The sequence below is a fragment of the Lathyrus oleraceus genome, chromosome 3 (assembly GCF_024323335.1).
Source record: "Lathyrus oleraceus cultivar Zhongwan6 chromosome 3, CAAS_Psat_ZW6_1.0, whole genome shotgun sequence".
Lineage (NCBI taxonomy): Eukaryota > Viridiplantae > Streptophyta > Magnoliopsida > Fabales > Fabaceae > Lathyrus > Lathyrus oleraceus.
The window spans coordinates 147982202-148010157 of NC_066581.1; the positions used below are offsets into that span (position 1 = coordinate 147982202).

General features: G+C 36.6%; 2 protein-coding genes across 4 annotated transcripts; one reads left to right on the forward strand and one right to left on the reverse strand.

The window, feature by feature from the left end:
* The first annotated feature begins 10140 nt into the window (after positions 1-10140).
* Positions 10141-12578, forward strand: LOC127125887 (probable protein phosphatase 2C 38). Of its 2 annotated transcripts, none has more exons than XM_051054740.1 (5): positions 10141-10511; positions 10599-10988; positions 11273-11643; positions 11741-11977; positions 12061-12578. In XM_051054740.1, exons 2-5 carry the CDS (start codon positions 10700-10702, stop codon positions 12277-12279), a joined length of 1116 nt encoding a protein of 371 aa, XP_050910697.1. In that variant the 5' UTR covers positions 10141-10511; positions 10599-10699; the 3' UTR covers positions 12280-12578. The 2 variants fall into 2 exon arrangements, with proteins under 2 accessions (XP_050910697.1, XP_050910698.1); XM_051054741.1 differs by having other exon boundaries at positions 11276-11643.
* A 1624-nt stretch (positions 12579-14202) lies between these two features.
* Positions 14203-16751, reverse strand: LOC127125888 (protein MODIFIER OF SNC1 11). Of its 2 annotated transcripts, none has more exons than XM_051054743.1 (6): positions 16325-16751; positions 16150-16227; positions 15924-16052; positions 15736-15796; positions 15485-15543; positions 14203-15339 (listed from the first exon to the last, which is right to left on the reverse strand). In XM_051054743.1, the coding sequence occupies exons 1-5, from the start codon at positions 16588-16590 to the stop codon at positions 15508-15510; spliced, it is 570 nt and encodes a 189-aa protein (XP_050910700.1). In that variant the 5' UTR covers positions 16591-16751; the 3' UTR covers positions 14203-15339; positions 15485-15507. The 2 variants fall into 2 exon arrangements, with proteins under 2 accessions (XP_050910700.1, XP_050910699.1); XM_051054742.1 differs by having other exon boundaries at positions 15464-15543; positions 16325-16750.
* Between the last annotated feature and the right edge of the window lie 11205 nt (positions 16752-27956).

The following is a 27956-nucleotide window of genomic DNA, read 5'->3' on the forward strand; positions in this document are numbered from 1 at the left end:
TGAGAAGGTTTTGTGGAAGTCAAAATCATGTTATTGATGAAATTCATTAGCTACCAATTGTGCCTTGTATTCATTTACACTCCCATCGGGATTATCTTTAACTTTTAATACCCATTTGTAGCCTATGGACTTTCTATGAGGAGGGGGAGTAGTGAGAGTCCATTTACCATTCTTCATGAGTGACTCATAGTCAGATTTTATGGCCTTAACCCACTCAGGTCGAGATAATTCTTGTTTGATTGTAGTTGGATCAATTTGAACAAGAAACACCTTAGGTCTTAACTTTCTTGTATTGGCTCTTATTAGCATAGGATGAGTATTTTGTAGGAGTAGATGTGAGATGTGACTTGAAGGACTATGAAAATATGTGGCCAATGACTCTATGGAGTACGATAGTTCATTAGGTTCTAGCATGAAACCTGTGGTACTATGTGAAGGTGACTTGTCTTTAAAAGTATTTGAGTTTTCAATTTGGTGATGGACATTAGTAATTGGCTGAGAGACATCAGTGTTAGACATATATGACACATATGGTGTTGGGATTATGACCACAAGATTAAGATATGACATTGACCCAGAATTGGACGGTGAAGGTGAAATCACAACATTAGATTCATTGGGTAAGACTTCGGTATGTTGATTATTAGTTGGTTGAAGTGGTGATATGGATAAAATAGTGTTTGAGTTAGAGTTATTGATTGTAGGATTTTGACCAACTGAGACTAAGTTTTTAGTTGTGGCATTGTGACCTTCAGAGCAATTTTGAAAAATTGACTTTGGAAACATGATGGTTTGCATGTTGGTTTTTAGGTATGAGAGAGATTAGAGCTTGAGAGATTTGTGAATCTGAAGCTTGATTATCCATTTTGAAGTCAGTCTTGAATGGGAACTCCTCTTCATTAAAGATAACATCTTTTAAGATAAATATTATGCATGTCATATTCATGCATTTTTTGCCTTTGTGTGTTGGTGATACTCCCATATATACACATTTAGAACTTCTGAACTACAACTTGTGTTGGTTGTATGGCCTTAAGTGAGGATATCAAGCACAACTAAATATATTTAATGAGTTGTAGTCAGGTTGCTTGTGATGTACTACAGAGAATAGTGATATGAAGTTAGGTAAGGCACTTGTGGGTAACCTGTACATCAAGTATACTATAGTAGTGAATTTATAATCCCAGTATGCAGGTGGCATGGGTGCATTAGCTAACAAGGTTAGGCTCATCTTCACGATTTGTCTTTACTTTCTTTCAACCGGGTCATTATGATGTGAAATATGTTGGCATGTGAGTCTATGTGTAATGCCTTGTTCATTAAGTAATCGAGTAAAGGGTTTAAATTCACCTCCAATATCAGACTGAATGGATTTTCTCTTACCCTAAAATTATGTCTCAAGATACTTTTAGAATAATGTGAATATTGATATAACATCAATCTTATGTTTGAGTAAGTAAATCCAAGTGTATCTTGAATATGCTTCCACAAAATCTATGTAGTAGTTGTAACCATTACATGATGGGGAGGGTGATGGTCCCATAAATAAGTGCAAAACATATCAAATAATTTGTTATACTTAGTATTGGACAAAGGGGCAAACAACTTATGTGACTTGCCAAGACAACATGAATCACAAAAATCAATAAATCTTTTATTTTTTACAGAAATATTACACATTTGAAAGATACTTTTCATAGCTCTATGATTGGCATGGCCCAACCTAGCATGCTATAATGCATTAGAACTAGTGCCTACACTCTTATTTGGTGATTGGCATATAGTATACAAATTTGCAGCTAAAGTAGTGTTAACTATTGGACTTAAGCTATGTGACTTGTGACTCAAGACATTTATTGAAGACTCCAAAGAAATATTGGTGAATAAATACAAGCCATTTTCATCTAGTAAACCTTCGTGGAGCACCAGATTAGATGCATGTGATTTAACAAAGTATTTGTTATAGTGGAATTCAAAATAGACATTATTGTCCTTAGAAAATTTAGAGATTGAAATCATATTTCTAGGGATGTAAGGTACATGTAGAAATTCATTAAGTTTTAACATATGATTTGACACAAGAGTAGAATGAAACTTTGAGAAAACTACTGGTTTAACCTCTAGACTTTGTCCATTACCAATTATAACGTTATTTGGCCCGGAACACGATTCAGTATTTTGTAAATTCAAATTATGTATTATAATGTGGTAAGAAGCACCTGAGTCTGCAAATCAGACTTGTGCTTCAAGTTCCTAAGGAATCTTCAACTTTTCATGATGTGCAAGATATGTTGATGCTTAATGTGCATTATGTAGCGGGGTATTCGTTACCATTAGAGATATTGACTAAATCCAAGGTAAATCATACAAGTCGAGTCGCCACCGCACTTCTATTTATCCAAAGGAATGGTTAGAAAGCGAACAAAAACCTAAAAGTTTTAACAAAAACTAGTAAAAGAGAATCAGAGATCTGGGTAAGGGGGTTGGTTATGCAATGGGAAGGTGTTAGGCACCCAAAACATCCTAGGTACTCCTAGGGAGCCCTTTTCATACTTGTTGTAAGGTTGTTGTTTTTGTGAAAATTTGTTTGTGCAAACATGATTGAAGAGATGAGAAGAGAATGTACAAGTTATTTACATTTTGTGTTTGAATGGATAAACCCATTGCCTACGTACCATCTTAAAAAAGATTAGGATCAAAACCTCGTAGTTCGGGGTAAAAATCTCAAAACAAGTTGGTGAATTGATTGGTCCAAAAGCCTTAAGGTCTTTTGTTATCTAAGGGATAAAACTCAACCTAAAACCACAAATCCACCACGTGAGGATAGCTTCAACATGCTAGTGAGGGGTTAACCCTATGATAAGCATGGAAGACTCATTGTCCATCACTAAGGATATAGGTGAGTATTACATCTACCACAAAGATAACTCAAACCTAATAGCTAGAGGTTATGAAAAAGTTTTGATTAGAAAGTGGCCCTTGAAACCACAAAAAGGTATTTGGATGGGTTATATTTACCAATTAGAAGTATATACAAAATGGTCAAAGTGGACTTAAAGATTCAATTCAAAATAAGTGTTATGAAAAGAAAGTTTGAAAATCAAAAGCATAAGGCTTAGGTTTCTAATGTTGAAAAACAAGTGTTAGATGTTTGCACAAAAGTTTTGGCTTGGGTTAGAGTGGAGAGAAGAAGAAGAAGGGCTAAAATCCTAAGCATACAAGAGATAAGGGAGAAGAGAACAAAACCCCACAAGGAGTTCCTCTCTTGAGATCATATTAATGATCCAAGTAGCTCCCATCCTTTGGAATAAGCAATCACAAGCATAAACTCAAGCAATCAACAGTCAAATGAACTCTTGGAAAGACTCCCCAATGTATCTTGGATCTCTCTCTCTCTTGGAAGTTCATGGTAATGGTTCCTCAATTAAGCTCAAGTGGGAACTCCTAGCACAAAGAAAACACACATCAAAAGATTCTATAATACAATCAAAGAATGGACAAGAGAGAGTTTAGAATATGGTCCTTTCAATGTTCATCTTCAAGCTTAAGCATTCTAAAGGCCCAATGCCTAGTTGCTCTTTGACTCCAAATTTGCATAGGGAAAGTCCTAAAGTCTAAGTCCATTTTGTCCAATTCTTTGCATTTTGGTTCACAACAATCAAAACAAAACACAAGCACAATAATATATACACAATTATGTGCTCAAGTGAGCAAAAGGCAAATGGAATTAACATAAACATATGCTCAAGTGAGCAAAGGAAAAAGCAAATGGATAATATGTACAAGAATGATAAATTGCATAAAAGTAAAGTGCATAAAGTAAATGTTAATTGTTAATGGTTAGTGTTAGTAGTTAGTATGCCATAAGGCAAATTTAGCGCTATGTTAAGCAATCGTAATTGGACTTATGTAGAAGTCACAACTATCTGAGGCCGGTCAATAATAATGTAGGCAACAACACAAGTTAGAAGTCTTGATTAGTGAACCAAGTTCCAACAACTTGCCATGCCAAAAAGAAGAAGAGAATTGATCTTGTATTGGTTTAAGTCTTTTGCATGATTTAGGAAGCAACCTATCCTTAATGCAAAGCCATTCATTTGATCAATTGATCAAGATGAATTAGATTTGAATCAAGGAAGATTAAGCCTCCCTAATCAATGCTAACTTATCAACCTTCAACTCATTGATCAAAAAGAAAAAAGGAAGAAGGAGAAGAAGAAGATGAATAATGGAAATGGATAATGGAAAGATCAAAATGCATAAGGTGAAATAAAAAAATGTACCAATCCATGTGTATTGACCAAATGACATTGAAAGTCAAAGTCAAACAATGAGAAATCAGAAATGAGATGAAGATTGGAGGTCAAACAATAAACAAAATATTTTTGGCATTTTTTAAAATTAAAATAAACTTGAATTAAAAATAAAAGAAAGGTCAAACTTCAAAATCACTTCAAATCAACCTTGAAAGGTCCAAGTGATTTATCCCAAGTTCAACAAGGTCAAACAAAGTTTGACAAAAAATTTCAGCATTTTTAAAAGTCTGAAACTATTTTTAATCAATTAAAAATGGACAAAAAATAACCTAATTGAACTAAAATCTCAAATAAATCTCAAATCAATTAAAAAATTGATGAGAATATTTTTCATAGATCCATCATCATTCAAATGGGTTAGGAAAATATTTTTGTATTTTTTGAATATCAGAAACTATTTAAAATCAATTAAAAATAACCAGAAAAGATAAAATTCATAAAAAATATCAAATGACAAAATAAAAAATATTAAAAATCAAAATTAGAAACTAGAAATTATTTGGAGAAGAATGCAATTGGTCCCATATTTTTTGGATTTAAAATGAAGAAGATATGAATTTTTGAAAATAATGGAAATAAAAGAAATAAAATCAAAAAATGAAAAATAACAAAAATCAGGGAGCGTTGGATTGTTTCTCATTAAATGACGTGGAAGATCCAATGGCATTGGCAAGCGCGCGCACCATGAACCTCAGTCAATGAGAAGTATAATGCATTAAATAAAGTCATGAAATCCAATGGACCTGATTAGATCTGGACACATGATCCAACGGCTGTGACTTGTTCTGGAAAATGGACGGCCACCGGAACCACCTTCTTCTCCGGTGAGAAGCCAGAATCCGATGACATTTGCAGGTTTTCAAACCTTCATCATTTTGAACGATCCTTATATCAAAATAAAGCTGGGGTGATGTACATCACCCCTGTAACCTTGAATCACACTCAAGATTCTTATAGAGTAAGAAATCCGAGATGGAAGATTCAGGTATGAAAAATGTAGTTCAGTAAAACACAAAATTGAAGCTACCACTAGCTTGCCTCTCAAGTGAGGACTTCAGAAAACACAATGGCCAGGCAAATAGATCAAAGAGTAATGAGTTTCGAAGAGAAAACCAGTTGATGATCAACCTTGGATTCTGGAGATTTGAGCTTGCTTCCTTGCTTCCTTTGGAAAAACAGAAGTGCAATGGACTAAAGGATGAAGGTCTAGAAGCTTTAGATCCAAAGATTCAACCAGATGTAGTTGAACTTTAGATCTGAAAAATTTGAAGAAAAGTGAAATAGCTTCTTTGGTGAGAGGTTAGGTTTTCAGTTCAGCAGCATTTCAGGTTGATTCATGGATGAAATTTGAATGGAGTAAGGCTTCTATTTATAGAGGGAGAGGCAAGGCAAGTGTGATTCAATCTGTGTGCATGGAATTGGACATTCATTGCATGGGCTTGCATGATCATTCAAAAGGCCCAAATTCAATTCCAAATGCAATCTGAAATCATACCAAAGTGAAATGGACGTGTAATCTGAATGGTAATTGCTTGTGCATGGAATTTTGAGGTGTTATGCATAATTGGACCAAAAACTTCTCCTCTTCGAAAATACCATTTGCCAAACCCAAACATGATCATGTGAGTAATGGTTGGAAAGGTTTTGATGCAAGGAACAATTGTTATGTTGGGCAAAAATCCATTTGAAATGTGGACATTGGTGAAATTTGAGTTTAAAGTGCAAGGTGCAAAACATGTAAAGGCAAAGTTTCTAAATTTGGCCAATGTTCAAGCCCCTCCGTTTCAATGATTCAAACCTCAAATTAAAAAACCTCCAACATAAAAGTTGTAGATCTCTTCAACACAATCAAAATGAACTTAAATTTTGCATCATTTGGATTTTTGATGAAAAAGTTATGGGCACTTGAAGTTGGACTTTTTTACCTTTCAATGCATTTGGTCCAAGGTGACCTATAATATCTTTCATTATCACATGTATTTCCTTTGAGATTTTGAATTTTTGTTCAACATAACATTTGAATTATACATCTTAAGATTTCCAATGCATTTGATCCCACCTCAAAATCATAAAAAATGAATGAGTTATGTCCTTGGGAAGTTGACCCAAAATTAGGGTTTCAGTCAAAATGACCTATAATGTATTGGAATGGGAGATGACCTTCCAAGCTTCAAATCAACTTTTTGATGAACATGAAAGTTTTTCATATTGTCCTTAATATAATTTTTGATTTTGGGATCATCTCCATTTGACCAACAGATAAAAAGTTAGGTCTCAGTGCATTTCAAAATAGTCAAATGGATTGACTGCTCAACTTCTCAAGTCCATGACTCATATCTGGATGAATTGATGATTGAGGACACTCAAATAAGTTCAAATGTGCATGAAATGATGAATTAAAGAACTTACCTTGATTGCATTTGATCATGGGCTGAGGTTGCTTCAAGAGCAAGGCATTATGGTGCACAGATGAATTAGGGTTTCTTTGGGGAACAAACCTCAAACCCTTTGACTTGCTTTGATCAAAATGATGAGTTGAGATGCTAGGGAGGCATATTTTATGGAGGAGAGCTTTGGGAACCATTATTATGCTTGCTTTCATCTCCTCTTGGCCATATCTTTGTACCAATGATCTCCTTGAAGCTTTTGACCTTGTGATTGCTTATGCTACAAACAAAAGGTGTTAGTGACATATTTTTGTGCTTTTGGTTAGTAAACAAAGTGAGAAAAGAAATAATATACAATTCAATCATGCTTGGTGATCTCAAACCACTCACAAGAGGTCCCACCCAAAGGCAAAGGGAACCAAGATGCTTATGATCCTTGAGGCAATGCAAATGCAATGTTATGATGCCATGAGGGATCTTAGGGACAAAATTGGGGTCTTACACATTAGCATCTTGATGGTTGGAGCTCTGAGCATCACTTGTGTTAGTAGCTGCAGATCCTTGAGCTTAAGACTTAGATTGAGTAGGTTCAAAGTTTTCATTAAAGTGATGCCAACACTCAAGAATTGAGTAACCATATTTGTTACACAATTGATAGGTTGGTCAATTACCTATGGTGTAACTTTGCCTTCCACCATGTCCTTTTCCATGAGTAGTTCTTCCTCTACCTCGATTGTAGCTATCAGAACCTCCATGAGAGCTTGCATTTTGAGCAGGATTTGGTTGAAACATTTATTGAGCTACATTGGATGTTGCACTAGGGGCAACAAGTTCTTGCTTGTACTTGTCCAACTGAGCTTCTTACACATACAAGAATTCCTCCACGTCATAGATATCCGTAGGCTCCCCTTTTTGCATATCATCATGATAAACGGGTTGTATTCTTCAGGTAACCCTTAAAGAATACCATCAACCTGGTCTCGCTCAAGTATTGGATCGCTTATGGCAAGAAGTGAATCTACAATTGTACGAATGTGAAGCACATACTCAGAGATTGACTGATTACGTTTCTCACTTGTCTTCAGCTCTGACCTTAGTTGATGAACATGAGCCTTCATCTGTGAATTATAGTGTTTGTGCACTTTATCCCAGACCTCAAAGGCATATTTTCAAGATATCATGTGAGGTAAAACTCCTTTAGAGATTGTTGAAAGCAACCATGTAAAAAGAGCTTAATCTTGCACAATCCAAGACTCAAAACTTTCAGAGATTATGATGGGAATTCGATCATGCTCAACTTTGAACATTGATGGAATTTGGGGATTCACTACAATCTTATGAAGTTTGTGTGAAAGAATGATGCCTTTTATTTGTTTATTCCACAACAAGAAGTGGTTATCTTGCAGCTTGATATACAACTTTGGTGCAACTGTGTTTGAATATCCTAAAAATGCAAGTTGAGACGTGATGATTTGTGAAGTTTGAATAGCTTGAGGCGATGATTACACTCCAAGATAAGCGTTTGGTGATTGTTCTAGGTCTGTCATTGATGTTTCTCTAAAACTTCTAATCTCATAAAAGACAACTATGAAGAACTGAAAATGCAGGTTTCTCTTAAACATATACGATCCAGTGCAGAGTGCAGCTTCTGTGAAGCTAGAATCTTCAACAATGGCGATGATAGCAATGAAAAAATGAAAACGCAAGTTTCTTTGAAACTTCTACAATCTAGTGCAGCTTCTATGAAGCTTGAATCTTCAACAATGGTGATGAATAATGAGTTGTTGAAGAAGATTGTGCAGCAGAAATCAAATTCCTCTTGACGATTGATATCATATTAGAATTTGAACAATGATTCATTGAGAGATAGAGAGAGATGAAGAATTGATATCAAGATATTCTTGTTGAAGCTTTACTTTTCACTATTTTGTTATTATCATGTGTTAACTATTACGATGTAAAATTGATCTCATACTTATACTAGTAGTATTACTTAGTAGTTTTAGCTCATATAAAAGTTAATTACAACACTCTAACTAACTTCTTAACTATACTAGCTCTAACTATTTTAATTAACACTTATTTCCAATCTTCTCTAATAGGTTGGATGTGGAAAACAAACCTTTTTTTGTTTTAATAGTCTAACCGATGAAATTTCATGTGGGATTAAAAAAACCTAACATTTTAAACGTACATTAAATCATTTTACATTTAATTTACTTTTATTTATAATAAATTTAACAAATCGCTCAAATAATCAAAGACCACAAGTTTATACTTGGCAAAGGAATTAGAAATCCAAGTTGGTATATTGTTATTAATATTAATATCCAAATAATGCTATCATAATTTCAAATTCCAAAGTGTCTTCATCTGCATACCATATGTTTTTTTTAGTATATGGTAACGATCAAAGTCTTCATAATCTTCTTATGATCTCTCATTATCATGACTATCAAATCTTGTTATTAGACTAAAACATACAGTTAGGTGAAGTTCATCAAATCAAAGTGGGCTCATTCTTTATGTAATACAATCTACATTTGAGCAATAATTATTTTTTAAAATGAAGATCCAAGATGCAGTGAACTTGTGGCCATTAATGCCAGCTAGATATATCCATCTAGAAATAAAATTTCATAAAATAATTGAATTAAATAAATTAATCATGTTCGTTGCATTTTAATTTTAATATATATTTTTGGTTATTTAAACCACTAAAGAACCATTCTAAAAAAATGATTTTTCTTTTACGATTTTGTAATTTTATAACAACTCATCTATATTTTTTTCGTGTAATTTCTAATCAAGTGAAGCAAAAGTGATATTTAACAGAAATCTTGAAAATTATTATTACATTTGAATGATGAAATGCATGTATTAATCCAATTATAGTAAGAGGGTAAGGAAACATATGTATTAACTCTAGATTCAGTAAAGTTTTGAATTATGACGAAAATTAAACCAAGGAAAAGATAGAAGGTGGAAGTTCTAGACAAGCCAAGTTACCTAATACTAATAGTCTTGAAGAATATTTCTTCAAAAGAAAATTCAAATCAAATCTCAACCATAAAAAAAGAAAATTTTATGTAAACCACATGAAGAAAAAAAACATTAAAATCATATGGATAAATATAATCTAATATCATCACATTTATATTCAGATACCGACAATGATACATTTATATCGATAATAATTTTAAAAATAAAATAATAAATATAATCGCATCACATATGATAGTAACGTCAATGTTAATATCAGATATCATACATCCAGAATCATTTTTAACCACAATTTAAACATGTTAAATTTTGGGTTACTTGCAGTAGTTTGTTTTGCACACCGTCAAAGACGGTCTGCGTACGTACGCACTAGTTTGTTTTGCACACCGTCAAAGACGGTCTGCGTACGTACGCACGACAGAAACAGAGAGCCAAGTCTATGATTTAGGTAATTTAATGGACAAATAAAAGCACAAGAGTTATAAGTGTCAGAGTTTGTAGTTTTAAGTCTCATTTTCATTTCTTGATCTTAGATCTCTCTGACACTAGTCCAAAGATCCTGTGTCAAAAAATCCAAAACCCTTCTCTTATCATTGTTTCTCTTGCATAACTAAAATCTTAGACCAACTCTGCCATCTCGAGTCCATATGTGCTTTTCCAGCTAAGTGTGTTCCTGTAATATGACACACCTTGAGTTTTAAATCCACATGCATGATTCAAACTAATGTTCAAGGTACAAAGAACCGAAACACGCTTGCGTATTCTCTGAACTATTGCATGAAAGCTACTGGTTTCTCATCCCAAGGTAACTTTCTCTATTACTCCACCCCATACCAGCTTGTTTTTTAGCTCAAATTTGTTCATATCTAATCATGTCTATTATTTCTTATAGGTATATATACAGATTCAGTAAAATGAGATCATGTGAAGAATAGGCAAGAACAACAAAAACAACCGATTGATAATAATATTTGGTTAGCGAAAAACTCTGTCATGACTATATCATGCTGGAAACCAAGTGTAGAGGGTGATGATGGAGATGTGAAAGGGAAAGTGGATGGATTGCTATGGTATAAGGATTTGGGGAACCATCTTTATGGTGAGTTTTCAATGGCTGTAATTCAAGCTAATAGTTCATTGGAGGATCATAGCCAGCTTGAATCTGGACCGTTGAGTTCGGATTATTTGGGTCCTCAAGGAACTTTTGTAGGAGTTTATGATGGTCATGGTGGACCTGCAGCATCCAAGTTTGTCAATGAAAATCTATTCTCCAATTTCAAGAGTATGCTCTCAAAAAAAATCATATGATATATTTGAAATATAGTTTTGCCATATGTTGTTTTTATGATAAACTATATTAAGTTTTTGGGTCTTATATTATTTTAGATGCGAGACTTGTGTTTTTCTCAGTATATCGATGGTCGGCTTGTTTCTGCGTCAAAGAGGGGAAAAAACGTGTGTTTGGCCTGATAAGCTATGTTTTTCGCGTTTTTTCAGCCTCAGGACGAGAGAAATAGCATGGAAACGCTGTTTCGAACACATGCTGAATAAGTTTTCTGTGTGAAGCAGGTTTTGCAGCTGAAGAACAAGGCGTTTCGGAAAAGGTTATAAAGAGGGCATTTTCTGCAACAGAAGATGATTTTTTGTCTCTTGTGAAGAAGCAGTGGCTAACGAAACCAGAGATGGCGTCTTCCGGTACATGTTGTTTGGCCGGGATAATTTCCAATGGCATGCTGTATGTTGCAAATGCAGGAGATTCGAGAGCCGTGTTAGGAAGAGTGAAGAAGGGAACGAAAGAAACGTTAGCTGTTCAGTTATCTGCAGAACATAATGTGAACATCGAAACGGAGAGACACGATGTTAGATCGAAGCACCCTTATGATCCACAGATTGTGGTTATGAAACACTCGGTTTGGCGCGTGAAAGGCATCATACAGGTAGAAACTTCAAAGATTCATATGTTTTGATTCCTTTGTGGAAAATTTATAACAATCTATCACTCCAATTCTTTCTTAACAGAATTTGTTTTTACAGGTTTCAAGATCCATAGGCGATGCGTATCTGAAGAAAGCAGAATTTAACCGGGAGCCACTGGCACAAAAGTTTAGACTACCCGAAACCTTTTTCAAGCCGATTCTAAGTAGCGAACCGTCAATATCGATTCACAAAATCCAACCTGCAGATCAATTTCTCATCTTTGCTTCAGATGGTTTATGGGAGCATCTTAGCAACCAAGCAGCTGTCAATATAGTTAGCAATAATCCACGCAATGTAAGCTTCCTTTCGAATATCTCAACCGTGTTTTCTTACTCACAAGTTCTTTTCTTTCTCACTGCGATTGATTTATGCAACAGGGAATCGCAAGGAGACTCGTGAAAGCAGCGCTTAAAGAAGCAGCTAAGAAAAGAGAGATAAGATTGTCAGATCTCCAGAAGATTGAACAAGGAGTGAGGAGACATTTCCATGACGATATTACAGTAATCGTTGTATATCTAAATCGTAAACTGATCGATAATAGCTCACTATGTAGTTCTCCTCTTTCAATCAAAGGTGGTAGGCATGTCAACTTTTAGTGCAATGAATGAAAGAACTCTAAGCATTGTTGTATAGAGAAGATAGGTAGATAACTTGACATCACATCACACTCTCCTAAAGTAGTTTATGGTTATGGTGTGGTTGAATTGAAACTTGAGGATTGTTATGGAAACAATTTCTCTTTAAAACTCCATCAGATTGTCTCGCAAACCCCGTCATCACACATTTCGGTTTATAGTTGAAATTAAGAGAATTGTAACTAAGCAAATTATGAATGCACAGGATTTTCGGTTTGTATGTTTCTATGTTTGAGTTATTCAAGGTGATTTCAGATGAATGCAATGTGCAATACCCCCATTAATTTCTGCTAACTAGTACTCCCTCTCATATCACTATTTCAAGCAAAAGTTCTCTTTTTAAATTTGTTAAATAATTTCATATGCCTCTGTATGTTGCAGCTTATCATCTCAATCCCCAACCACATTAGAATGCTAATTTTAAAGTTACCTAGGAAGTTAAGCGTGAATTGTATTATTGCTTGCAGAGGATGGTTGAAAATGTAAATAAAATTACTCCACAACTTGAAAATGTTACTAAAATTACTCCACAACTTGAAAATTCGAAGACAAAAGAAAAAAAAATTGGTAGTCTAATTACAATAGATCTCCTTAAAAACAAAACTCCTACTGGAAATCATCCGGAGCTCTGTTAAGTTCATATATATATATATATATATATAAAGTTTGAATCTTCTAGATTCACACACGGGAAAAATCAAAAGATAATTAATGGTGTAGTTTTTGTTATGACCGTTTCAAAATTGGCCAAGAAGAAAACTAGAAAATCAATAGTGTAGTCTTGATGACATTAAGTCAAATGATGAACTAATTATGAAAAATAAAGATGTTGATATTTAAATTTTACCATAGAATTTGATAATATGAAAGTTGTCAGTTGAAGTGCCACTATTAAAAATGAATTGGAGGTTCATAATTTAGAAGATGAGTTTGATACTGAAGATGAAAATTATATTGAGTTTGAATATCTTCGATCTTATTTATAAGATTATTTATAAAAGAAGAAAACTTCCTTTTTATAGATTATATAATCAAGCAGATTTTTACGGTGTAACATTATTTTATATAAAAAAAATTTACAAATAAATTTTATAATTTTTTAATAAAAATCTGATTTGAATAGTTATTTTTAAAATATTATTTTAGATATTTTATTATTTTATTGAAATTTTTTTGAATAACAAAATATTAAAAAAATTATTTAATGTTAAAAGTTATTTCAAATAATTTTCCATAAAAAACATTCTTAAAATATAACTTTTTGAAAAAATTACAATTTTCTAGCTTTCTAGACCAATTTTGAAACGGTCATGACAATTCTATCCCATAAGAGCATGAATATTGGTCCACTATTGAGTAGTTTAGATTTTTTAATTCTCTTTTATAAACAACTTTTTCTTTTTAGACTCCTTCACAAATATTTAGTTCTTTGAACTAAATAACTTGGGAATTCCCAATTTCCAAGCATATTCATCTGGCGATTTCATCATGGATGTACTAGAAATATAATTTGGATTCTCGAAGACCATACAAGTATTACAAAGAATGACTCACAGTTTTACTCAAGTTCAAACCTGACTCAACAATTAATTTGTTAGACTTAGTTCATGGATCGAATCGGCAGAAATAAGATTGAAATTTGTGTTAACTAAATAAACTGCCACATAAGCTTTTTAACATAATTAAACTGATTCAAAAGAAAATCAACGGTATCTAAAGAAACATCTTAAAATCTAGTAATTCAGCATGATAAAATATTTAAAGAATTGCGGTAACAACTATGCCAAAGAATACCATAGCATGTTTAGGTGTAAGTCAAAAATAGTGCCAGCTAAATTGCAAGAAATAATGGTCCTTCCATTCATTAGTACTGCCAAGCGAAAATGTCAACCCCAGAAACATGATACTATATTCCAAGCTTTGGTCCATCATACAAAATAGATTACAAGGTACTATTTAAAGCACAAAAATTACAGAGTTTTCTCCACATCCAGCACTACAGATATACAATTTTATATTTTGGCAACTTCGGATATAAAACTTCTAAGCGTTCACTTATCTTTAAAATAACAGCAAAGGTAATAGAAATTAGAAGCTACAGCCTTAATTAAAAAAAACAAGTTTAACCACCTACATAAAAAAGCATCAAGATTCAGCCACATAGTACATTGACCCCTTTTCAAAGGGCATGCTTCAGATTCATGTAATGTGCCGTGATCACTTTTTTTCATATGATTCAAACATGATACAACCATAGAAGTGAAATAGTGGGCATAAACACAGCAACAAAAAACTCAGAACAACAAAGGATTGAGGAAAGCAATTTTAGATGCAAAAGTACAAATGCAGCCATTATCAGTAGTTCCATATTCGCACTCTCCCTTTAAATTTTATCAGCGAGAATCTAGGCCAAGAAATATTGAGGAAGAATACCTGAGTGAGCGTTACTACTCATAGAAGATGAAGAAATCTAACTTTACCCGCACCTCTCCCCAAAATACATGTCATGCACTAACCAGAAAAAAGTTCATCTTGTATTATGCATGCTATTCTATAATAGAAGGGCCTACTTCCACAGTTATTTATCGCCCTTCAAAGACACATCAAACAACAAAACCTAAGCCAAAATTACCAAATTCTGGATCAGTGTTACATTGGACCGGTAAAACCAATCTGGCAGTACCTTTTGGCACAATGACAATGAGCATTTCACTAGCAAAAGAAAACTATAAACAGATAAGTTCCTATAAAAAAACATTCATTTATCTAAATTTTTAAGGCTGTAGATTCTAATATTAAAACCTTTGCTGATTTTAAGATAAGTAACACTATGAAGACGGCCAATAATTACCAAAGATATCACATAGAGTCAATGTTGTGACGAAACAAAAGCAGGCTACCTCGAGCACTTGAATCTATCCACGGCTTGGAGGAAGGTAGATGCATCTGGGAGTTAATAGTTCATAAAGTAGATACTGTGTGCGGAAGCCACTCTGAATATTGAAGTGCTAAAAACTATAACTGCAGAAAATTTCAAGAAAAAAAGGCGTATAAAAAACTATATCACAATCATAAATCAGGTCAAAATTAAACGTATGTGTAATTTACAAAAGCAAAGAGTAACAGGAAAGAGCAGAAGACTTACAAGAAGAAAAAAAAAACCTACAATAAAAGAAGCAGGCTGATAAATCAGGTCCCTCCTCCAGCATTACCCGTAATAGCAGCCTTATAGTATGAAGAACAGAACAAACATAAATGTCAAACAAACAAAAATTAATTTTTTCATCTTTAAATAAACAAAAAGTATTGAAAATCACCAAAGGGCCATATAGTTTGAACCACAGAACAAACATAAGTGTCAAACAAAAACAATCTTTATATAAACGAAAAGTATTGGAAGTCACCAAAGGTTCTTACAGGCTCAATGTACGCCTCAGCATTGACTTGAGACAAAGGGGTTGATGACGACTTTGAAAACCTAGAACAATAACATAACAAGATACCAATCAAATTCAATTCTTATAAGATTTGATAATATGGGGAAGGACATAGGATAGGACAGTTTATATGAAACAGGAGAAACAAAATATGACAAAAACACACACCTAAGTGCTCTTGCTTTCTTTTTATCTTCCTCAGCAGGATCAATCTTAGAACCAGGTGCAAACCTAGCAAGGCGAGCTTTCTTCTTTGCATCCTCATCAGCAGCAGTAGCAGGAGTAGGAATCCCAAACCTGTAAAGAATCAGAATAAGTAACCGTGTTCCCTAGAATTTCAAATTAAAATAGTCATGAATTAGGGTTTAGGTTTAGAAGGGGGAAAACTGAATACCTCTCTGCCCTAGCCTTCCTTTTCAGATCTTCCGCTTTTGATCCCTCAGGTCCCTGTAATACAGAAGCAGTACCAAACCTGCAATCAAAACAAACCCTAAATTCAGTTATTTTGTTCAAAAGAAAACAATAAATGTCGGTGGAAGACGAAACGTTGAAATTTCAAGATTATATACCTTTCGGCTCGTGAATTGCGCTTCTCTTTCTCGGACAACTGGACGGAAATACCGAATCGCTCTGCGCGACGCATCTTCTTTTGAACATCGGAAAGTGGAGCGTCGGTGTCGGTTTCAGCCAGTGTTTCTTTGGATTTCTTGTCGTTCTCGTCTTTGTCGTTGGAGATTGAATCTGGGTGGGGATTGGGGGAGGTGGGGTCTAGGGTTTCGAGAGGGATTTCCTCGGTGATAGTGGTGGCGGCGGTAGTGGTGGCAGGGGTTGCCATTGGAAATGGAAGATCGATTGGAAAGATAAACAGCGGTGGACGTGACGAGAGAAACGTCGCGGAAGTACAAGCGGTGGTTTTGATATTCTTTTTCTTCCGAATATTCTTCTAGCTCTGAAAATTGTGTTGTCTGAGTTTTGTAATTAGCTTATTATTCTTTCCACTACCTTTCCCTCTTCCTTTTCTAACAATTATTATAAAAATAATTATTCTTTCAAAAATAAATAAAATAAAAATTATTTCATTTCATTCATGATTAGATATTTTTTCGGTTTAAAAATTCATAATTTGACATTCGCATTAGTAAATAATTGAGCTATCGAGTGAGAACTTCGAAAAATCAAAAGATGAATGAGATCTTCAAAAGCAAAGTATCAAAAGCGTTAATGATGAAAAGTATGTGTGGTCTGAATCCTCATCTTTTCCAAAGAATTATGCTTACTTATATACTACGGGAGAAAACAATGGAGGAAAATCATATAAAAATATGGTGTTAGGGCAAAGTGTTAACAAGGAAGAAGGAGACTAATATCATGAAAAAGATACGGAAGTAGAGAATATGGATGTGATGAAGGGATGAAAATGGAGAAATGTTGTATAATAGAATATAAATGTCGGTCGTTTGTTTTCTCTGAATCTGAAGATAGATGAATTTATCGGGCATGGAGGAGAGGAATTATTGTGAAGTTGTTGGGACACATATTTAGTTACAAGACGTTGGAAACACATTTGAAACATATAAGGGTTAGGAAAGGTGTATGCATAAAGATGATAAGAATGTGGATCTATCTGAGGGCCCTTGGTAAATATATGATCAATATCTAACAATGTAGGAATTAAGTCCTAACTTTTATCCAACAAGTGATATTATTGAGAATGTGGTTGTTTAGATTTGTATCCTTGGATTGCCTATTCAATACTATGATGCAAAGGTTTTATTCTTTGTTGGGATGAACTGTGAAAGTTGATAATAACATGTTCCAGCAAAAGCGTGGGAAGTATGCAAGATTATGTGTTGAAGTCAATATCTCAAAACAACTCCTAGCAATGTTCACCATCAAAGGGAGGAAGTACAATGATGAATATGAAGGTTTAATTTTGTTGTGCGTCAAGTATGGAAAATTTGGCCACTATAAGGAAGAGTGTCATGATAAAGCCATCTTTAAATATAAGGGAGACAATAATGAATCAAGAACAAGGATGCGTTTATAAAGGTGAATGAGGTGTATGGGGAAATTATGCTTTTAGTGGAAATAATATCCTTATAGGGTAGTACAGAAAATCTAAAAGGACGAAGGATGACTAATAGATGGAGAATCAGTGCTCCGACAAGAGTTAATGAGGCAACGACATTAAATAGATTAAGATTTATTACTCTGAAAAATAAGGAGATATCGAAAATATATAATGATTGTGTTATTAATGTCAAAGAGAAAGAGGACAAGTTGGTAATAAATGACAATGATATAGACAAAGATTGGGTGATGATGTTACTAGCCTTGTTAAATTCAGAAATGGAAATAAAGGTAAGTAAGAAAGTAGTGGCAATAATATTTCAAATGAGACAATTATTCAGGAGAAGACAATTAAAGATTTGAAATTGACTACACTTGTATCACATGTTTTTAAAGGGAAAGCTAGTGTTGTTAGTAGGAAATGATTGAAAAACATGGTAGATAAACTAAAACTTAATATTGTGGATAAAGATACTGAGGCCCGGTTCAGAAGGACCAATATTAGTAAGTCAATTGGAGAGGGAAAGAAGAAATAATGGGGGATATATATTAAAGAATCAACAAGAAGTAAGGGTGTGGGAATGAGTGGTTGTTGTAGCACCTCAAATTTGCACCTATCATTATGCATACATTTTCATATTAGGTCATAGCATATCATGGCCCATTGCATAACATTTGCATTGCTTCAGTTGCTTCAAGTGCAAGACAGTCAAGGAATTAGGTCAAAGGAATTTCTCATTGAATCAAGGCCTTGGGGTTTGTCCAACAAATTCACATAACTTGGAGGTCTATTTGAAGTGTTCATGTCAAGGTTTGAAGGCTCAGAGGTCATCAGTTTACATACAGACAGTCAAAACCCTAAAAAAGTCAACTGTCAGTCAAAGCAATGGATGGTGGTCATTCTTGTGGAATTTGGGCACCATGGTCAATAATCAAGAGTTCAAACAACCTGGGACATCATTTGAAGTCAAATTCTCAAGGAATTAGGGTTTGGAAGTCATCAGTCAATGCGCAATCATTCAGAAACCCTAAAAGTCAACTGTTGGTCAACTGTCCATTTAATCGGTGATTTGATGATTGGAATTGGTTTGTGAGGGTTCATTCATGTCCAAATAGTCATCATACATCATGCCAAACACCATCATGGAAGAATTTGAAGCCAGATCATGAATTTCCCAAAATAGAAACTGGGCCTGTAATTGAAAACTGCCATAAATGGAAAGTTTTGACCCTCAAACTTACATCATGATACAAGCCTCAAATGAATTTTTGCCCAACATGAAAGTTGAAGATCTTGTTCTCCCATTTCCAAAAAGTCCTAGAACTCTCAATTCCCATGTGTGGTTGGCAAGTTATGATCGAATCGATTTCAGAAAATCTTGAACTTCAAAGGGCCATATCTCCCAAACCGTTTGGCCAAATTTGGTGGGGTTTTTTCCTACAAATCACATTTTTCATCCTCTTTCCAAAAATATAAATTTCATGACCTAAAACTTCACCAATCAAAATGGCAAATTTTGACCTTTTTCATTTAAATGTAAGTTTGACCAAGAGTTGACTTTTTGACTCAAACATTTTTTCAACATTTGGCCAATGGGAACAGCTCATAAATGTCATTTAGAAGGTGTTTGCAAAGTCAAAATATGCAGCACATGTGAATATTGCTTGGTTGCTTGAATTGTAAGAAAAGTACCATTTAACCATACTTGCACCATACTGGTCCATGCCTTGCCTTGTACCTCAAGAGGACACACATTGTGCAGCATTCTTGATCATTTTTCTGTCATGTTGAGACCTCATTATGCAGCCAAACAACCTACAAGTACACATAGCCATGCTTGCTCACTTGAATTTTGGCAAAAAGACATGTCCAATTCATGAACCATACCTCTTGCAACCATACTTGTACCATCACATTGCAGATTGTTGCCCAGGTTTTTCTGTCAAAACCAGACAGTAACAGCATGGCTTTCCCTCTTTTTTTTCCTGTCATGAGTAACATGTTACAGCAAAAAGCCAAAGAGACTTCATTCATTTTGACTTAGCATTAAAACCACAGCCAACAGCAGGTTTTGGCAAGAGGATTTTCTGTCAACAAAAGGACAGCAACAGCAGCACTCAACAGCCTATGGTATGGGTACTTCCTGTCACGAAACGGGTAGCAGCAAGGGGCATCACACAAAAACCATTTCTTGGGCCAAAATCAAAAGTAACAGAAGACATATAGCAACACAGCATTGGCAACCACTTAACTTGGCCATTCCTCTAAAAGAGGGTCTGACACAGCACTGCAGCAGAAGGAGGAAAAAACTTTGGCATTTGCTTCTCAAGAGAACCCTGCCCTCACCTTGTTTTCTTCTGCCATAAACAAAAGCACCTAAGCCAAAACCTGACCCTGCTAATCTGCATTCCATACCACCGTACAGCAGCCCAAAACCACAATGACATGGACCTTGCCCTCACTTTTCTGTAAAAAATGCAACAAATCACCTGCTAACAGCCAGCACATAATAGACCTTGCCCTCACTTTCCTCTAAATTTTTTCACACTCACTCCCTCATTCTCAACCTTGCCGGGCTCTTGGCATTCTTGCGTTTTTCTGTCCAATGTCCACAGCAACCACAAGACCATAGACAATCATCTTCACTCTTTGGCCAACCATACCCTGACCTGGCTTGGCATTTTTCTGTCCAGAAAAACCTGTCCAAAACAAAAAGCTGCCTGAGCTTTTGTTTTGCATCGCAAAACCATTCACCAAAAAACCCTTGGCATTTCTTTTCCATAAACCTATCACAACACTACACTAAAAAAAAACTTGGCCATTCCTCAAAACAACCTGCTGTTTGCATTCCAAGGATCCTGTCAAAAACTTCAAAACATAACCAACAATCCAGCATAACTTAATCAACAAGCATGACACAAAAACTACTTTGGGCCAAGGCAAATTGATTGGGGACTGTCATTCTAAAGAACACACACTGCTGGTCATTTTGCATTGGATCTCCCATGACCAAAACACAATGTTTGTAAACATCACATAGCAGAACCATTTACCTTGCCTTGGCCATTTTTGCATTTTTTCCCTGTCATCAAAAACTGTAAGAGCAACATACACACTTGTTTTGTAGCTCAAAACCAACATAACAAACCTTGCCCTCACTTGCAAAACCTGTCAAAACTGAAAAGCACCAAGCCTTGCCTTGCATTCTTCTGTCAAAACCTGAGCCAAAAGACTTCAAGAACCCTCCACTCTAAAGCATAAGGAAGGTTTATTTCAGGCTGCAACATCAGAACAAACACTGCATCTTGGTTTCCTTCACAACCAAGTAAGAACTCGAATCCCTCATGTTTGTGATGTTTTGTTGTTTATAATGTTGCTGCATGAACATTGTTACCTTGTTACTACCATGCTGTGTTGATCCATGCCATTTGAATTTGGATTGAATGAAGAAATATTGATGTTGAAACCATGCTGTCTAAACTTACCCTGTCCAGAATTTCTCATGGTTAATGTTTATTTTATTGTTGGTTAAAATTGCATGAAGATAGTGTTGCATGGCCGTTGTGTGATTGCTAATGGATGGATGCGTTTTTGTTCATGATGGATGATGAATGTTAATGCCCTGCTACTGTTTTGATTATGTTCAGAAAAATCCATTGAATTGTGCTTGTCATGTTTGGTTGTTGCTGTTTAAATGTTATATGATGAACTTGATGCACATACATGCTGCTGTTATTTTAAAACCTTAGTTTGTTTCCAAAGTCACGTTTGCTGTTATTGCATGAACATGCTGTCATTACCATGATGATTGTGTGCTGATTGAATTTTGTTTGGATGATTGATGAATACATGATGCCATGCTAAGACCTTGCTGCAGTTTTGAAACTCTTTGATCATTTGTCCTAAAAATCCATGAGACCATGTGGTATGCTGTTGATTGCTCGATGAGTGAACATTGCCCAACTGCCATGCTTTTGTGTGGTTGATGTTTGAACTTGTTTGGATGTTGATTTAAATGTGCATGAAGCTTGCCATGGCTGTTGTAAACCCTAAGGGTTCATGTGAAACTCAGAATTTTCAACTTGTTGGCCGTGTTACTGTTCCATTGGCTGGGAGCCAATAGGAACATTTTATTTGCCTTGCCAAAACGCAGTAGTTTTGATTAATGAGCCCAGAATTACACTTCTGCCATCCGTTGACTCATTGTTGACCATTTGCCATGCTATGTGTGTCATACTTTGTTCAATTATCCATCCAACTTCAACAATTCATTTTAAATTCATTTTAACTCCAAAAATTGTGGGACTTTTTGCATTAAACTCATGAATGTGTCCTTCATTTTATTGTGAATTTTAATTAATTTTTCAGTGGCTGGATTTTAAATGATAAATGATTTCCCAACATGTATGCTAAAATGATACATGGAGCCATTCCTTTTGTGAAATTGTCATGTTGTATCCAATGAGCTTGAAATTTTTTGTGGTGAAACTAGACACATTGACCTTCATTTCCATATAAAGTTTGTGCATTTATCATTTGTGGATTGAGAGTTATGATTTTTTGAAGACATGTGTTACATTTGTTGCTACATGGATAACATACACTTTCACAATTTTTGTTCACATACTTCCTTACATCCAAATGACCCCAAATTTTGCATGAGCCTACTCTTGTATGTCTAGTTTACTTGTGATTTTTCTTGGATTTAATTGAACTATTTTCCATTTGTTTGAGATTTTCCTTCTCTGCCTAGTCAAGTGTTGCCCTTGTGTGACACATGCTCCCATTTCATTTGTGAAATTCTCATACTTCATTAGATGGACATGAAATTTTACATGAGATAACTAGACATCCTCATCTTCACCATGGTTTTGATCCCATTCATTCATCATACACCATTCTTGACTTATGATTTTTCTAAGTTGATGCATGTTTGGTTGACTTCTTTGAGCATGTTCAAATTGGCTTTGACTTTCTGATTTTCATTGACTGCCTTCCACTTGTCTAAATGGGATGAAATTTGACATGCTCACCATGCTATGTGTTGGGTTTGATCATGATTTATTTGGTGATTTTTGGAAAATGTTTAGATTGCTTTTGAGTTAAGTCTTGCTGTTGACTTCTATGAGCTTCTGTTTGCTATACTTTGACCTAAATGGTTCATGAAATGATGATGATGATTGATATGAATGTGAACCCAATTGGTTTTGTTTCTTAATGGTTTGAACATGATTTTGGATGCTTATCCTTTGCTGTTTTGACTTTATCATTCACTTTTGACCCTAGGCTTGCCCTAGTGGTCCTGCTACTCACCTTTGAGTTTGTGTGTTCAGGTTGACCATCAAATGGCCGTTGAGACCAATTAATTTGATTGAGCTTGCTCAAGTATCATTGTCTAACCTCTTTGTTTTGTAGGTGGCTTGGCTCACATGCCCTAAAGCCTTGTGCCTTGCACATCCACGTGCCTTTAATGGACTGTTGTTGTCTGTTTCTGTTTGTTTTGATTGAAGTTGCATACTAACCTCTGCTTGACTGTTTCAGGTGCTTTAGTTGCTTAGTTCCTTGTGAACTTTTTGCTTTGCTTTGCTTGTATAAGCAATTTGCATTGAGGTATGTCTTTTTTACTTCATGTAGTCTGGAAGACCTGGCCTGTTACTTGGCCAGGCAACTGTCTGAAGTCCTCCTTAAGAGGCAAGGTTTGTGATTGTTTACTTTTGTCCTTGCATAGAGTCAAAGTCCTCCTAAGTGAAGAGGCAATTGGTGGAAGGTAGGGATATGCAATCTATCCCCCACTATTCAGTGTGTCATCTGCCTTGCTCACACCACTGTGTTGATGCATTGCAGATACAAACCCAAGATCTTGTACAACTGTACAGTTGAGTCAGTTTTAATGTGTAGAAGGGTTCCCACTTTCTGAACCCACACATTCTTGTCTCGAGCTCTCCCAGGCCAGGGATAAGAGCTGTGAGGTCTCATCCTCACTTCATCCTTTCATCTGCTTCACCTTAGCCCCTCAATGGCAAGGTTAAGAGCAACATTCACCCAGTTCCAGAGGTTTGTTTGTCGAGGTTGATATGACCCCTTGACTAAAACCTAACCCTTGTTTGAGCCACTTGTTTGTGTATAGCGTGTGCTATCTGTGCTTTTAGGATAGTTTGACTTGCTTCCTGTGCAAGTTAGGATTAGTTTAGACTTGCTTCCTGTGCAAGTAGGTTTTACTTGGCTTGCTCCCTGTGCGAGTTAAGTGTGTGTGTGGCTTGCTTCCTGTGTGAGCCATACTTAGGATAGGTTGGCCCTTGTGCCATTTAGCTAGAAACCTTAACTTAGGGTTGATTTTGCATGACAACGTCTAGGCTCGAGTCGTAGTCTCCCTAGAGTTGTGTCTCCCTCTGTTATCTGGTTAGGCTAGAACCTTTGTCCCTCCGTAGGGGAACTACATCGCCCTGATCTTCATACCAGATGAAGTATGTAGGCAGGAGATTGAGCTGATCTCTCCGGGCGCCCTTTTTCTTTTTTGTGTGTGTTGTTTGACAGTTGCTAGGCTCGAGTGCCTGACTCCCTAGCAATTTGTTGTCTGTCTGTTTGAGTGTGTGCTTGACAGTTATAGGCTCGAGTCCCCGACTCCCTATTAACCTGTTGTGTTGTCGTGTGCTTGGAAGCCGATGTAAGTCCATCGAGTGGCATTTGGGTTCCAGTGTGGGTGTGTTTAGGTTCGGATGCTGATGTAAGCCCAACTATTGGCATTCAGGCTCCACGTTTGCCTTCTTGTGTGTGTTTTGGTTCGGATGCTGACATAAGTCCAGTGATTGGCAGTCGGGCTCCACGTTTGCCTTTGCCTGTGTCTTGTTTTGTTTGTGCGCGTGTTAGCCGAGCTACGAATGCTCTGATTCTTCTCTCGTCCGAGAAGATACGTATGCATAGGATGCGACATCCTAGCGAGCATGTGTCGTTTCCCCAGTCCGAACTACTTCGACTCTGATGTTTATGCCTGATAGACTAAGTAGGCCCAGGATGCGACATCCTGCCGAGTTCAGTTTCAGTCAGTCTCTTTTGTCTCTTTCAGCCAGTGTGTGTGAGTGTGAGCAGTGTTATAGCAACCATTTTTCTTTCCTTTTGTGCGTGGATCCCGTAGAGTACTACGGATGCGTAGGGGTGCTAATACCTTCCCTCCGCATAACCGACTCCCGAACCCATTCTCTTTGGTCGCGAGACCATGTTCTTTCCCAGGTTTACTTCGAGCGTTTCCTTTCCCTCTTTTGGGATAAATAACGCACGGTGGCGGCTCTGTTGTTCTTGTTTTCCCGCCGGTTTTTCGCGCGATGCGACAGCTGGCGACTCTGCTGGGGACATAGAGAAGTTGACCTATGCTGGTCCATCTTCCCTGAGCGAGTCTCTCCTAGCGCTCTTTAGGTTAGGGTTTTGGTTGCTTTATGCTGTGTTTATTTATTGCATTCATTATTTACTGGTTGCATTCATTTGTCTATTGTTTGCATTTATGTTTGCATTAATGTTTGCATTTATTCATCTGTTCACCTGGCTGGTTGTTTGTTTCTCTCTGTGTGGGGGGGAAGAGTCAGTTGAGGTAAAAGGTCCAATACCCAGACCATGAGTGCAATCTAGGATACCTAGGAATAGAGTGATTCATGGGAAGCGGGTGGTATGGCGCCACTTAGCGGAACATTGATATCACGAGCAGTTCAGACCCTGGTGGGATGCTGTCGTTACATACTTCGGGTGTGTATATGACAGTATTCTGCGAAAGGTTATTTATGCTGCGTTTCTCTCGACCTTACCCTGGCCTAGACTACACCCGTGAGTGGGGAGGGAATGATCATTATTACAGGTACCGTTGGTGACTCGGTTCTGTTGGTGACTTGGTTCTGTTGGTGACTCTAGTTCAGACAACAGTTTTCGGTTGACCTTAAGTGGGATTTATGTTCTGATTTTGACTGAAGCTTCGACCTAGTGATCAGAGATTGCACAACCAGCCAGCCATGTTTGCACCATTTGCATCATAGCATATTTATTTTTCAAAAGAAACGCATTGAAAAAATATATATAAAAAAAAAAAATCAAAAGAAAAAAAAAAAAAAGAAAAAAAAACTAATCCCTGCATGCATATCATTTCTCAGGTACATTCCAGAGCTTGTTCACTGATAGAGATGGCAACAGTCCCAGAGCCAAAGCGAAAGACCTGTTCCTACAGTTTCCACCGTGAGCCGTTGACTCCGCTATTTGAGTTGGGTAGCCTCGTGACAGACGATCGACTGAAGAGTTTTGTTGGGCGGTACGGAGATATCTTGACAGTATTGAAGACAGTAGTGGATCCAGTGCCTCTGCAGACATTACTTCAGTTTTATGATCCAGAGCTCAGATGCTTCACTTTCCAAGATTACCAGTTAGCACCTACTCTCGAGGAGTATTCTATCCTGTTGAGTATCCCTATTCAGCACCAGACTCCCTTCTTAGACGTCCCAAAGGAGGTTGACTTTAGATTGATTGCCAGAGCTCTCCACTTGGGTATCAAGGAAGTCAGTGATAGTTGGAAGTCCAGTGGGGATGTTGTAGGATTGCCTTTGAAATTTCTGTTGAGGGTAGCTAGAGAAGAAGCAGAGAAGGGAAGTTGGGAAGCCTTTCATGCTCAGTTGGCCGTCATGATCTATGGGATCGTCTTGTTTCCGAGTATGCCGAATTTTGTTGACTATGCTGCAGTCAGTATTTTCATTGGAGGAAATCCAGTTCCTACTCTATTGGCTGACACTTACTATGCTATTCACAGTAGGCATGGTAAGGGTGGGGCTATCAGGTGTTGTCTCCCACTTTTGCTCAGATGGTTCGTGTCTCTTCTGCCAGCTAGTGGACCATTTGTAGATACCCAGAGCACTCTTAAGTGGACTCAGAGGGTCATGTCACTCACATCTTATGACATCAGATGGCAATCTTACCGGATGAATGTGAAGAATGTTATTATGAGCTGTGGAGAATTCCGGAATGTGCCACTCGTGGGGACCAAGGGTTGTATAAATTATAATCCAGTTCTTTCTCTTCGCCAGTTAGGTTTTGTTATGAGTAGAAGACCACGTGAAGCTGAGATAGCCGAGAGTGTGTACTTTGAGAAGAAGGATGACCTTGTTAGGTTGGAGCAGATTGGGAGAGCTTGGAAGTCTATTGGTGTCAGAGACGGATCCGTCTTAGGGAAGAAATTTGCCATAGCCATGCCTGATTACACTGATTGGGTCAAGAAGAGAGTGGAAACTTTGTTGTTACCCTATGATAGGATGGAGCCGTTGCAAGAGCAACCACCCTTGGTTCTCGCTGATAGTGTACCTGCTGAGCACTATAAGCAAGCCCTGATGGAGAGTCGTCGTCTGAGAGAGAAGGAGCAAGACACCCATATGGAGCTGTACAAAGCCAAAGCTGATAAGCTGCACTTGGCCCATCAACTCAGGGAAGTGCAAGGAGAAGATGCTAGCAGACTGAGGAGTAAGAAGAGGTCATATGAGGAGATGGAGTCTATGTTAGATGCGGAGCATAGGGAATGTCTGAGGCTGCAGAGAGCAGAAGCCAGTTATCAGAAGAAGATCAGAGACTTGGAGAAGCAACTCAGAGACAAAGACGCTCAGTTGAAGAAGGAAGTAGAGTTGAGACAGAAATCAGAGGACCACCTTGGAGGAGAAGTCTTGGAGCTGAGAAGACAGTTGAAAGAGAAGATTACTCCTTTACCAGATTGTTCAGAATGCTCACAGTTGATCGACCAGTGCCATTACCTGAAGACCCTCATTCCTGAAGACCGTCTGTCTTAGTTTGTATCTCTGTTTGTATGAGAATCACCTCCAGGCTTGTTGGATGGGATTCATTTGCGTGTAAGCCATCTCTTGGATCTTTTGTTAAGAATCACCTCCAGGCTTGTTGGATGGGATTCTTTTTCTTTGTACGTTGTTTATTCAGATATTCTGTTGACATTGGTTGTATGCCTTTTTACCCTTATGTATGTATAAGGATGTCAGCATTTCCTTGTATCTGTTTTGTTCTCTTGTTGCTGCAGGTTGCCATCTTTTCAGGATGGGTCAGGCTCTTTGAATGCCTGAGAAATGAGCATATCATGTGCATCATACGCATCATTAGCATCA

Coding starts and splice junctions, on each gene's coding strand:
- LOC127125887 (XM_051054740.1), top strand. CDS start 10,700: ATGACTATATCATGCTGGAAACCAAGTGTAGAGGGTGATGATGGAGAT. Junction 10,989..11,272: donor TCTATTCTCCAATTTCAAGA/GTATGCTCTCAA, acceptor TTCTGTGTGAAG/CAGGTTTTGCAGCTGAAGAA. Junction 11,978..12,060: donor TTAGCAATAATCCACGCAAT/GTAAGCTTCCTT, acceptor TTTATGCAACAG/GGAATCGCAAGGAGACTCGT.
- LOC127125888 (XM_051054743.1), bottom strand. CDS start 16,590: ATGGCAACCCCTGCCACCACTACCGCCGCCACCACTATCACCGAGGAA. Junction 16,228..16,324: donor CGCAATTCACGAGCCGAAAG/GTATATAATCTT, acceptor TTTTGATTGCAG/GTTTGGTACTGCTTCTGTAT. Junction 15,544..15,735: donor CTGAGGCGTACATTGAGCCT/GTAAGAACCTTT, acceptor TCATACTATAAG/GCTGCTATTACGGGTAATGC.